The 14,025-nt window shown below is 41.1% G+C and overlaps 1 protein-coding gene across 2 annotated transcripts in view; it reads left to right on the top strand.

The window, feature by feature from the left end:
- The window catches only part of LOXHD1 (lipoxygenase homology PLAT domains 1), a 359,211-nt gene that overhangs the window by 144,195 nt on the left and 200,991 nt on the right, over positions 1-14,025 (top strand). For both annotated transcript variants that reach the window (XM_073619032.1, XM_073619042.1), the window contains exons 9-10: positions 8,972-9,052; positions 12,209-12,393. In XM_073619032.1, coding sequence (XP_073475133.1) covers positions 8,972-9,052; positions 12,209-12,393 — 266 coding nt within the window. The remainder of the gene's footprint in view (positions 1-8,971; positions 9,053-12,208; positions 12,394-14,025) is intronic.

The raw sequence follows: 14,025 nt of genomic DNA on the forward strand, positions 1-14,025 counted from the left end.
CCACTGACACAAAAAATGGGGCACTATTCCTCCCACTGATATGAGACACTATTTTGCCACCTGACACTAACAATGGGGCATCATTTCTCTCACTGACACCAATAATGGGGCACTATTCTTTTCACTGATATGAGACACTATTCTGCAGTCTGAAACCAACAATAGGGCATCATTTCTCTCACTGACACCCATAATGGGGTACTGTTCCTTCCTATGATACTATTGATGGAACACTATTCCTCCCCCTAATACCAAATGTGGTGATGTTTACTCCCACTGATGCCAGGAAAATGTCCACTCCTGCTGGGCATACTCCGGCCCCCCTAAAGTCTGAAGAACAATAAACTGGCCCTTTCTTTAGAAAGTTTGGAGACCCCTGATATAGAGGGATCCCTAATACCTTCTTTGTTTTCAGTCCTGGTCTGCAGACTTGTGCTCTCTACTCTACTGTATACATCTAAACTCATCCAGGAGCTGACTGCTTTTAGCTGTTAACGCTCTCTAGTGATTACATGAGTGCATTGCCACATAGACATTAAAACAAACAGGTATGGAGAGCAAATGAAACAATAACCAGCATGTTCTCAGCTTTAACTGCACTTTACTGTAGGGCAAGGATCTCCAGACTATGGCCCTCCAGATGTTGCGGAACTACACGTCCCATGAGGTATTGAAAAACTCTGACATTCACAGACATGAATAGGCATGATGGGAATTGTAGTTCCTGAACAACTGGAGGGCCGTAGTTTGGAGACCCCTGCTCTAGGGTGTAAAATTTCCAGTTGCCATTTTATTTGCAATCACCGTACTTTGTCAAGGTTATAGGCCCACTGTATATTGCAAACTGAAGCTGAAATTGTCTTGACAGCTGTTTCCTTAATATGGATAAGAAATTGCTCCTTCCGAGGTCAGGTGGCCTGAGGTCCCCTCTCAGCAGTACTACTCGATTTTAGGGGTATGATGCTTCTCCCCTGTCTGGTTTCCTTTCATCATGTACCAACACTTAATATTAATGGAATGTGGAGAAAATGTCTTCATTGCTGTGCTCAGTCCTTGTCTGCAGCTACAGAGCTCATTCAGACAGGCCTAATGTAAACAAAGTAATACAGTATTTTCAGCTCCCTGGTTCTGTGATGACCAATGTTGAAGCACAAGGAAGGTGAAGGTAAAGGTAAGAGATTATATATATAAAGCCTTTTGCTATCTCTTTATGTATTACAATCATAGGCTCAGTTCACAAAGTTAAAGTGGTTGTAAACCCTTACATACACCCGGTGGAGTGACTGGCCTCAGGTGATAGACGATGGCTGAAAAAAAAGATCCTTATCCCTTATCAAGTGTTGTGACTTGAGCCTTATGTGTTTTAATAGTCCAGTTATCCCATAACAAAAGGGATGATGGGTGTTGTAGTTCAGCAGCAGTTTTACTGTCATAAATTATGGTTCATTATAATTTATCAAAAAGAGATTCTGTATGAACAAGAGTGCACATTTCATGTATTTGAAGGGTTTTGACAAAATAGGATGGAAAAAATATGATTTTCCCCTCAGCAATTTTGCTATAACATTTAAGTTAAAGAAAGGTTAAGTCTATCTAAAAAAATCCCATGGCTCTCCAGTACTAACCCGAACCCTACATTTTTAACCCTAATCCCACAACCCCTAGCCTTTCTAACTCTAACCCTAACCCACTAACTCTAACCCTAACTATACCCCTAACCCTCTAAGTCTAACCCTTCTAACTCTAAGCCTTTAAATCTAATCCTTCTATCTCTGACCCTCTAACCCTCAACACTCTTATCTCTAACCCTAGTTCTCCAACTCTAACCCTTTAACTCTAACCTCCAACCCACCTAACCCTAGCCCTTCTAACTCTAACCATTCAAACCCTATCCTTCTAACCACCAACCCTTCTAACTCTTTAACTCTAACCCTTTAACTCTAACCCTCTAACCCCTAATGGTCTTACTCTAACCCTAACCTTTCTAAATCTAACCCTAACCCTTCTAACCCAAACTCACTAACTCTAACCCTAACTATATCCCTAACCCTCTAAGTCTAACCCTTCTAACTCTAACCCTTTAAATCTAAGCCTTCTAATGCTGACCCTCTAACCCTCAACACTCTTATCTCTAACCCTAGCTCTCCAACTCTAACCCTCTAACCTCCACCCACCCAACCTTTGCCCTTTTAACTCTAACCATTCAAACCCTAACCTTCTAACCACCAACACTTCTAATTCTAACCCTTTAACGCTAACCCTCTAACCCCTAATGGTCTTACTCTAACCCTAACCCTTCTAACGCTAACCCACTAACCCTTTTAACCCTTTTAACTCTCATCACTAACCCTAGCCCTCCAACTCTAACCCTTCTATCCCTAACCCCCTAATCACCAACCCACCTAACCCCCTAATCACCAACCCACCTAACCCTAGCCCTTCTAACTAACTATTCAAACCCAAACATTTTAACCCCCAACCCTTCTAACTCTTTAACTCTAACCCCTAATGGTCTTACTCTAACCCTAATCTTTCTAAATCTAATCCTAACCCTTCTAACCCCAAACCCTTCCAGCCCTAACCCTTCTAACACCAAGTCTAACACTAACCCCCAACCATAAAAGTAATCTTCTTAATGGACTTCAGATAACATAAAAAAAAAAAAAACTTACGTTTTTAAAATTGTTTTGACTCTATATATACTTAAAACCTGCTAGATCCATTGTAAGACGTGTTTTTTTTTTCACGTTATTGCATTACATGGTGCTATGTGAATTATATTGCAGTGTAATTCTAAATATAAAGCACTGCAACACAATGCACCAGCACTACAGAGCACCACAAGGCACATGCCGTTTGTAGTGGTGTGTAGCCCAGGTTGGTGCTGGCATTTTTTTTTTGTGTGTGCATTAAGATCTGCTGCTAGTCCATCCAAAAATAAATCCTTTACACAGCAGGCCTCAATGCATGAAAACACGTTATTTCATGCACAGGTGTGAAGGATCCCTCAAAGCTGAACTGCAGGCAAATTGCTAAATGCACAGTTATTGTTAGATGTTGAAATATAATAATTTAATGACTCTTTTGATTTACTCGCCCTGCCACAATGCACAGCCAGAATGGTGACATCATCCTCGCAATTTACACACTGTCTCAGTCCTTCCTGTAACTCCTGCCTAACTGGCTCTAGCTCCCGGTGCCTGAAACATGCACGACTGCTAATACTGTGCAGTGTAATAGGGTCCACCTGAGGCAGGAGAGGCTTCCCCTCTTGGGTGCTGTGGTGGTAGGGGAGCAGCTGGGGTAGAAGTCTCTCCTGTCTCTTCATCACCCCAACAATCTCCTGCCCTCCACCCTGCAGATTATTCTTCTTTTCCTTTTTTAAATTGATTAAGCAGTTGGTATTATCACCCTGGTGTGATATTTTGGACAAACGATTAAAAAGAAGACAGAATTGAAAATGAAATACTGATAGTTATGATTATGTATTTATAGCAAAATTGCTGAAGAAATGTTTTTTTTCATCTTATTTTTCTATTGAGATAATTTATTTACTGTAAAACAATATAAAATATTATATGGGTAATGTGGGTATTTTTTAACAGCTCTCCCGTTGTACGATTAAAGGCCATCCCCACCAAAACCTGACATTTTAGTTTTGCATTGTTTCCAACCTCTATATATATTTATGCATATTTATATCTATATATCTATATATAGATATATATATAGATATATATACAGTATCTCACAAAAGTGAGTAAACCCCTCACATTTTTGTAAATATTTTATTTTATTTATTTTCATGTGACGTAATGACACTTTGCTACAATGTAAAGTAGTGAGTGTACAGCTTGTATAACAGTGTAAATTTGCTGTCCCCTCAAAATAACTCAACACACAGCCATTAATGTCTAAACCACTGGCAACAAAAGTGAGTACACCCCTAAGTGAAAATGTCCAAATTGGGCCCAAAGTGTCAATATTTTATGTGGCCACCATTATTCTCCAGCACTGCCTTAACCCTCTTGGGCATGGAGTTCACCAGAACTTCACAGGTTGCCACTGGAGTCATCTTCCACTCCTCCATGAGGACATCACAGAGCTGGTGGATGTTGGAGACCTTGCGCTCCTCCACCTTATGTTTAAGGCTTTAAGTCTGGAGACATGCTTGGCCAGTCCATCACCTTTACCCTCAGCTTCTTTAGCAAGGCAGTGGTCATATTGGAGATGTGTTTGGGGTCATTATCATATTGGAATACTGCCCTGCGGCCCAGTCTCTGAAGGGAGGGGATCATGCTCTGCTTCAGTATGTCACAGTACATTTTGGCATTCATGGTTCCCTTAATAAACTGTAGCTCCCCAGTGCCAGCAGCACCTCTTATGCAGCCCCAGACCATGACACTCCCACCACAATGCTTGACTGTAGGCAAGACACACTTGTCTTTGTACTCCTCACCTGGTTGCCACCACACACGCTTGACACCATCTGAACCAAATAAGTTTATCTTGGTCTCATCAGACCACAGGACATGGTTCCAGTAATCCATGTCCTTAGTCTGCTTGTCTATAGCAAACTGTTTGCAGGCTTTCTTGTGCATCATCTTTAGAAGAGGCTTCCTTCTGGGATGACAGCCATGCAGACCAATTTGATGCAGTGTGTGGCGTATGGTCTGAGCACTGACAGGCTGACCCCCCCACCCCTTCAACCTCTGCAGCAATGCTGGCAGCACTCATACGTCTATTTCCCAAAGACAACCTCTGCATATGATGCTGAGCATGTGCACCCAACTTCTTTGGTCGACCATGGCGAGGCCTGTTCTGAGTGGAACCTGTCCTGTTAAACCGCTGTATGGTCTTGGCCACAGTGCTGCAGCTCAGTTTCAGGGTCTTGGCAATCTTCTTATAGCCTAGGCCATCTTTATGTAGAGCAACAATTCTTTTTTTCAGATCCTCAGAGAGTTCTTTGCCATGAGGTGCCAAGTTGAACTTCCAGTGACCAGTATGAGAGAGTGAGAGCGATAACACCAAATTTAACACACCTGCTCCCCATTCACACCTGAGACCTTGTAACACTAATGAGTCACATGACACTGGGGAGGGAAATTGGCTAATTGGGCCCAAATTGGAGATTTTCACTTAGGGGTGTACTCACTTTGGTTGCCAGCAGTGTAGACATTAATGGCTGTGTGTTGAGTTATTTTGAGGGGACAGCAAATTTACACTGTTATACAAGCTGTACTCTCACTACTTTACATTGTAACAAAGTGTCATTTCTTCAGTGTTGTCACATGAAAAGATATAATAAAATATTTACAAAAATGTAAGGGTGTACTTACTTTTGTGAGATACTGTATATATATCTATCTATATATAGATATAGATAGATATATATATCTATCTATATATATATATATATAAAAAAATATAATATAATATATTATAATATAATATAATATAATATAATATAATATAATATAATATAATATATAAACCTATACACAGATACACGCACAGTTCTTCTTATGTCATCTACGGAATTCTTAGTGAGCTAGTGATACTGAAATGTGATCACATTGCCACCTTGTGGAAGAAATACAAAATAGACTCTTGGTTTCAAAGGGCTATACTAATTTAGCATGGAGGCTGCCATTTTTGACCTTCCCTGCTGAAAATACTTCTTGTCTTGCTGCCATGCTCATCCAATGGCTTCAGTACTTTTACAGTCATTAACCCAGAAAAAAATTGGCAAATTGCCGCTAAAGTCATTACGATTTTTCTAACATGCTTATTTGTTGAGCAATAGTATCTAAGAATGTATTAAAGCCATTGGAATACCATGACAGCCAGGCATTTAGCATTGTGCCTGTATCTCCAGGTAGAGTATCTTAATCTTCTTGCAGCAAAACCGTCTTTATTGACCTTCATTTGGTTGCTGAACGAACATCAATACAGGCGGATATAAATAATATATATATATATATATACACACACACACACATACTGTATATATAAAGGTGCAGCTCATAAAATTAGAATATCATCAAAAAGTTAATTTATTTCAGTTATTCAATTCAAAAAGTGAAACTCATACATTTTATATGGATGCGTTACACAGAGTGACATATTTCAAGCATTTCTTTCTTTTAATTGTGATGATTATGGCTTACAGCTAGTGAAAACCCAAAATTCAGTATCTCAGAAAATTTGAATATTACAGAAGATTAATAAAAAAATAATTTTTAATACAGAAATGTTGGCTTACTGAAAAGTATGTCCATGTACAGTTGAGTATCCACTCAATACTTGGTCGGGGCTCCTTTTGCATGAATTACTGCATCAATACGGCGTGGCATGGAGGTGATCAGCCTGTGGCACTGCTGATGTGTTATGGAAGCCCAGGTTGATTTGATAGCGGCCTTCAGTCTTCTGCATTGTTGGGTCTGCATTGTCTCTCATCTTTCTCTTGACAGTACAACACAGATTCTCTATGGGGTTTAGGTCAGGTGAACTTGCTGGCCAATCAAGCACAGTGATTTTTTATTGGTGTTTTGTAATATTCAAATTTTCCGAGCTACAGAATTTTGTGTTTTCACTAGCTGTAAAATCAAAAGAAAGAATGCTTGAATATATCACTCTGTGTGTAAATCATCTATATAAAATATGTGAGTTTCACTTTTTAAAGCGGAGGTTCGCTGAAAAAAAATATATTAAAAGCCAGCAGCTACAAATACTGCAGCTGCTGACTTTTAATATATGGACACTTACCTGTCCAGGGCGCCCGCGATGTCGGCAGCCAAAGCTGATCCGTCCTTCGGTTCTCGGCTGCTGCCGCCGCCATCCTCAGTAAGGGAATCAGGAAGTGAAGCCGTGCGGCTTCACTTCCTGGTTCCCTACTGCGCATGCGCGAGTCGCGATGCGCGTCCTCTCTAGGTCCCTGCTGTGTTCTGTGTCTCACAGAATACAGCGGTGGAGGAAAGTGTAGGCGCCGGAAGTGGCGTAGGTCACCGTAAGCGCCGCGGTGATCTATGCCAGGAAGTGGGAGCAAATACCTGTATTAGACAGACATCTGCTCCCTCCTCCCCCCTGAAAGGTGCCAAATGTGACACTGGAGGGGGGAGGAGTCCAGAAAGTGGAAGTTCCATTTTTGGGTGGAACTCCACTTTAAATTGAATTACTGAAATAAATTAACTTTTTGATGATATTCAAATTTTATGAAATGCACCTGTGTGTATATAAACAATATATATATATATATATACAGTATATGTCATGGTAGCTTCCATATTTTTTGCAGTACACGCTTCAAGTAGAAATATGGGCTACCATTGCTGATCTCCTTCTGGAAATGCTAGTTTATGGCTTTCTCTGGCTTCAGTACTTTCTGAGTCATTGACCCAGATCAAGAATTCATATTAGAAAGTCAAGGCCAAATCTGAAATCCTAATCTGCATACACAGTAAGACATATGGAGGCCACTGAATTAGCATGACAGCCAGGACACATGTATTTTCAGAATGGGAGGTTAGTAATGGCAGACAGGTCCAATACTTCATCAGTGCACAGGTTTCCTTTAAATGAAAACCAGTATTGGTCTCTATGACCCCTTGTGTGAGGAAGGTGGCAGTGATGTATGGGCCATATTTATGCAAAAAATTGCTGACCATGCAAAAGCCTGTTTCCTGCTGACGCTGGGGTGATGACATCACTGGCAGACTAAATCAACACATTCAACTTCACAGCCCTAGAACCCAAAATATGTCTTGTCTGCATGAATGTTATAGGCATTTGATAGGTACAACCTCCAGTGCAGGGATGGCCCGGAGTACACAGCTCGCTAGGTATACTTGTAAGAATAGATCAGCATCCAATAATCAAAATGCAAACCCGCTTTAAGAAATACCCACAGTTCTTCTATATAATGCCATTTCTGTACACTGGTGAATTGGAAGAAGGTTGACATCACTTTAGGAAAATATTAGCAGTCACTGTCCTAGTCGCTGATTGGTTACTAGGGAGATTATTAACTTTTTCTTTTCACCAGTTTTCAAAAATGTTCTTCTGCAGGCTTATTTCATGAAAAAAAAGAGTGATATGCAAAGTGCGGTCATCTGTTGCAACCAATCAAAATGTTTCCTCCATTATACTGACTTCCATAAACGAAAGCCTGATTGGTTGCCGTGGCTTATTTTGTATATTGCTATTGCTCTTTGCACCGCCTTTTTAAAGGGTCACTCCACCTGATACTGATATTGAATCCATTGTTGGGTACCAAAGCTCAATCCGTCTCAGTGCAACATACCTATTAAAGAAGCCATTGATGGAAGGATGCCATTGACTGTGAGTCTGCAAACTAGTTCTGGAGCAGCAACTTCGCTGACCTGCAGCTCTCAAAAGCTTCTGAGACAGGTGTTTTGCCTAGTGACAGGTTCTCTTTAGTCATCCACTGGCTTTTTATATTCTATAGAATATCCATCTCAGATTGGTTGAGTAATGGTTAGAAAGTAGGCAGAGTTGGGAACTCGCCGACTATAAGGTATAAGACGACAGTGGGTGAGCCCAGTTATAAAATATCAGTTTTGGGAGGACTGAGCCGGTAAATAAGCTTGCGCGTCATTAAAGAGATTCCACCTGTTGTGGAGTCTGAGACGATTTTGGAGTGTCTGTAATCCTCAGCCGTTTTTTTTTGTTTTTTGTTTTTTAAGGTGTTTCGATGACGAGAAACACATTTGGAAGCAATGTATTATCTCCTCGCCGTGCCCTCCATATTGTTTAATCATTGCATTTCTTCCAAAGATGGTTGTCCAGTTTTTTTCTCCACCTTCCTGGCATGAGAGTGACCTATGGACTTATCACTAACCAAAGTGCTTTCTTTTTTTGGTTTTAGTTTTTTGTGTTGTAAGCGTTTGTGTTGCTGTTGAGGTTTATTGCCAACACTTTGCCCTAACTTTTTGACCTATGTATGTTTTAGGAGTAGAACGGCATTCGAGAGGACAAAAACCGACGTGTTTCGGGTTAAAACCAATAATGTTGGGCCCCTCAAGAAGATAAGGTAGGAATCCGCTCTTACAGTACCTGTGTCAAACTGCAGTGGACTTAGCCAATATTTTAGAGAAGTACCGGACATCCTATTAACAGCCCCTCCAAAATAACCCTCCTACCTGGTTATGGGTGGTGGAATCATTAGTGGAGCCCCCAATGAAGCAGGATGATGATATCCGTGTTATTGGGCTGTCATTATATATTGGTCTGACTTAGATTAAGTGAGTTCTAATGCCTAGTACAAGCTATATTTTCATCAATGTGTTCTTTGTATTGTTAAAATATTTTTTGGCCAATGCTGACCATTGTTAGGTGTCTTTATACTGGCTTTCCATTGGACTGTTTGACTCATGATTAGATAGATCAAAAACAAACTGTAATGTATCCCTATGTTCTGTTTACCTAAGGGGTTCGTTCAGGTTTGTCAGAATGAATGCAAGAAGATTGCATCCATGTCCACTTTTGTAGACCTGACTGGATACACAGTGCCTTGAAAAAGTATTCATACCCCTTGACATTTTCCACATTTTGTCATGTTACAACCAAAACTGTAAATGTATTTTATTGGGATTTTATGTGATGGACCAACACAAAGTGGCACATAATTGTGAAGTGGAAGGAAAATTATAAATGTTTTTCAACATTTTGTACAAATAAATATGTGAAAAGTGTGGCTTGCATTTGTATTCAGCCCCCCTGAGTCAATACTTTGTAGAACCACCTTTCGCTACATTTACAGCTGCAAGTCTTTTCTGGGGATGTCCCCACCAGCTTTGCACATCTATATAGTGACATTTTTGCCCATTCTTCTTTGAAAAATAGCGCAAGCTCTGTCAACTTGGATGGAGAACGTCTGTGAACAGCTTTTGTCAAGTCTTGCCACAGATTCTCAATTGAATTTAGGTCTGGACTTTGACTGGGCCATTCTAACACATGAATATGCTTTGATCTAAACCATTCCATTGTAGCTCTGGCTGAATGTTTAGGGTCGTTGTCCTGCTGTCCGTTTTCATCCGATCCCTCCATAGGCAGCAGCAGCGCCTGACAAGCCCCTCCCCGCTCAGTGAGCAGAGAGGGACCTGTCATCTGCCGGCTCAGCGGCGATCAACGGACTGATCTCCCGCTGAGCGGCAGACCTAGGCGGGCTCCGTAGAAACGGAGTCCGCCTCATGTGAATGAGGCCTTAGACTCTGACCTGCTTCTCTGTCCCTGCTGAAGAAGATTATCCTCACAACATGATGCTGCCACCACCATGTTTCACGGTGGGGATGGTGTGTTCAGGGTGATGTGCAGTGTTAGTTTTCTGCCATACATAGCATTTTGCTTTTAGGTCAATAAGTTCAAAGTTGGTCTCATCTGACAAGAGCACCTTCTTCCACATGTTTGCTGTGTCCCCCACATGGCTAGATTTGTTGAGTCCACGACTAATAGTTGTCCTGTAGACAGATTCTCCCACCTGAGCTGTGGATCTCTGTAGCTCCTCCAGAGTTACCATGGGCCTCTTGTCTGTTTCTCTGATGAATGCTCTCCTTGCCCGGCCTGTCAGATTAGGTGGACGGCCATGTCTTGGTAGCTTTGCAGTTGTGCCATACTCTTTCCATTTTTGGATGATGGATTGAACAGTGCTCCGTGAACTGTTCAAAGCTTGGGGTATTCTTTTAAAACATAACACTGCTTTAAACTTCTCCACAACTTTATCCCTGACCTGTCTGGTGTGTTCCTTGGCCTTCATGATGCTGTTCAATAAGGTTCTCTAACAAACCTCTGAGGGCTTCACAAAGCAGCTGTATTTATACTGTGATTAAATTACACACAGGTGGACTCTATTTACTAATTAGGTGACTTCTGAAGGCAATTGGCTCCACTAGATTTTAGTTAGGGGTATCAGAGTAAAGGGGGCTGAATACAAATGCACGGCACACTTTTCAGATATTTATTTGTAGAAAAAATTGTAAAGCATTTATCATTTTCCTTTCACTTCACAATTATGTGCCCCTTTATGTTGGTCTATCGCATAAAATACCAATAAAATATGTTTACGTTTTTGGTTGTAACATGACAAAATGTGGAAAATTTCAAGGGGCACTGTAGGCAGACACACATCTGCTTATATCCCGCTGCCCATAGGGATTACATGGGTTACTTATTCAAAAACGGAACAGACATTGATGTGATATATGTTCCAGTGCTGATCTGACTCAGCAGAGGATCAGTCTAGGGTCTGCAATTGAGACAGAATTGGGGGCACCCATGTAAAAGAAGCCTTAAAGTAGTAGATCTTCACCCCAAAAAACAAATTCTTTGCAACTGCCTGCAATACCCTCCCATAACCACAATTGGTTAAAAAACTTTTTTTGTGCCGCAGGGCAGCACAAACGAGAATGACAATGCGCTCGATTCCACGCATGCACAGATGCAAGGGGGTTTTCCCTTGTGCATGCGTGAAAATGGTGCAACTAAGGATGTCCTAGCTCTCTGTTTGTATACATGTGCATGGGGAAACTTGGTGCATGCACAGATGTGTGTCAGGCCTCTGTCAGATCCTGAAGGCTGGGCCGAGTTCTGTGGCACATCTGCATATGCTTCAAGGATGGCGACTATAATGAGAGGAAGGCAGAGCCAGGGCCTAAGTAAAAATTAAATTGCGCTCGATTCCACACATGCACAGCTGTGCAGGGTTTTCCCTTGCACATGAGCAAAGAAGGCATAACCGAGGAAGTCCCAAGTGTAAATGAACTCAAAAAGCGAAGATTTGTTATGTTGCTGGGAACATTTTGAGATGTTCATTGTGCCTAAGTACCCTGGAAAAGCTACCCTTTATCCAGCGTCCTGAAAATTAGCAGTGCACTTATTGGTGTGTTAGAGCGCCTAGGCACTCCTATGCCTACGTGAGGCTGTCTATATCTGCGTGAGGCTGTAGATATGGAAGTATATTTTATCGCAAGTCAGTGTGAATTCAGTATACTGCAGTGTGAGATCTGAGGCACTACTGCCTCTGACTATTAAGTCTCAGGAGATTTGGAGTGGGGTTTGGTGAAGTTACTACTGCGATGTTAGTCTCACTTTAGGTAGGAGAGTTTTTAAAGAAATATACACTGCAGACCTAAAAAACGGACAGCTGTGAGGAAGATAGGAAAGAGGAATTTGTTATTTTGTTTCTTTCTAGGATTGAGCATGATAACACAGGCCTGAATGCTGGCTGGTACCTGGACCGTGCGATAGTTACAGACATGAACAGACCTCATCTGAGATTCTACTTCCCCTGTAATAACTGGCTGAGTAAGGAGGATGGAGATGGCCTGTATGTCAGAGACCTTCTGGGGAGCCTCAATCCTATGGACGTGCCTAAGGGTAAGTCACGAGACCCTCCAGCTCTCTTGTGTCTAGACTACCAATGGTGTTCCAGATATAGGGGTACTACAATTTCTTGAAAACTATATCTGAAGCCCTTATGGACCAGATCTTTCGTGTTTAGACTACCAACAGCATTGCAGATATTGAGGAACTACAATTTCTTGAAAAATATATCTGTGGCTCTTTGAACCAGATGTTTCGCATTTAGACTACCAATGGCATTCCAAATATTGAGGAACTACAATTTCTTTCAAACTATATCTGAAGCACTTATGGATGAGATCTTTCGTGTTTAGACTACCAACGATGTTCCAGGTATCGGGGAACTAAAATTTCTTGAAAACTATATTTGTAGCCCTTTGAGCCAGATCTTTTGTGTTTAGACTATCAACTACGTTCCAGATATTTGGGGAACTATAATTTTCTGAAAACTATTTCCGTAGCCCTTTGAACAAGATCTTTTGTGTTTAGACTATCAACTGCGTTCCAGATATTAGGGAACTACAATTTCTTAAAAAATATATCTGTGGCTCTTTGAACCAGATCTTTCATATTTAGACTACCAACGGCATTCCAGACATTGGGGAACTACAGTTTCTTGAAAACTATATCTGTAGCCCTTTGAACCAGATCTTTCGCGTTTAGACTACCAACGGCATTCCGGATATATAGGAACTACAATTTCTTTAAAACGATATCTAAAGCCCTTATGGACCAGATCTTTTGTGTATAGACTACCAATGGCATTCCAAATGTTGGGGAACTATAATATCCTGAAAACTATGTCAGTAGCCCTTTGAACCAGATCTTTTATGTTTAGACTACCAACTGAGTTCCAGATACTTGGGAACTACAATTTCTTGAAAAACATATCTGTAGCTCTTTGAACCAGATCTTTTGTATTTGGACTACCAACCGCATTCCAGATATTGAGAAACTACAATTTCTTGAAAACCATATCTGAAGCCCTTATGAACCAGATATTTTGTGTTTTGACTACCAATAACAATCCAGATATTGAGGAACTACAATGTCTTGAAAACTATATCTGAAGCCCTTACGGACCAGAACAACTTTTACATGTTCACTATGAATGTTTATTCATTGATAACTTTGTCATTGCTTTAGGATGAACTTCACTTGTGTTATAAATGAAATAGTGTGCTGGCTTTTTAAAAAAACAGGTACTTACCAGCCCATGGAGTCCAGCGTTGTCTTCTCCGGAGCTGATTCTTTGCTGGGGCTTTGGATTCCCTGCGCCATCATCATGGATGTGACTGATATCTCACAGCCTGCTCCCCACTGAGCATGCACAAGGTCATGAGACTGATCCTATGGCCTCCTGGGACTTTAATGTGGCCAGGAGGCTGCTGGCAGTGGAAGGAAGGGCCCAGCTGACATCATCCTTGCCTAGCCAAGGATTGAGGAAGCGGGAGCGAGTACCTGTCAAATAAAGGTACCTACTTCCTAAAAAAAAAGTTGAAAATGAATCAGGCCTGAATTGACACTGATTTGCGATAAAATGCAGGAAAAATGGATCTACTTTTCTATCCATTTTAAGCATGTTTTAACACACGTTGATCTGCATTTTAATGCACTTGTTAAAATGAGGGTGACTCACAAACACAT

This window comes from Aquarana catesbeiana, linkage group LG01, assembly GCF_042186555.1.
Source record: "Aquarana catesbeiana isolate 2022-GZ linkage group LG01, ASM4218655v1, whole genome shotgun sequence".
Taxonomy (NCBI): Eukaryota; Metazoa; Chordata; class Amphibia; order Anura; family Ranidae; genus Aquarana; species Aquarana catesbeiana.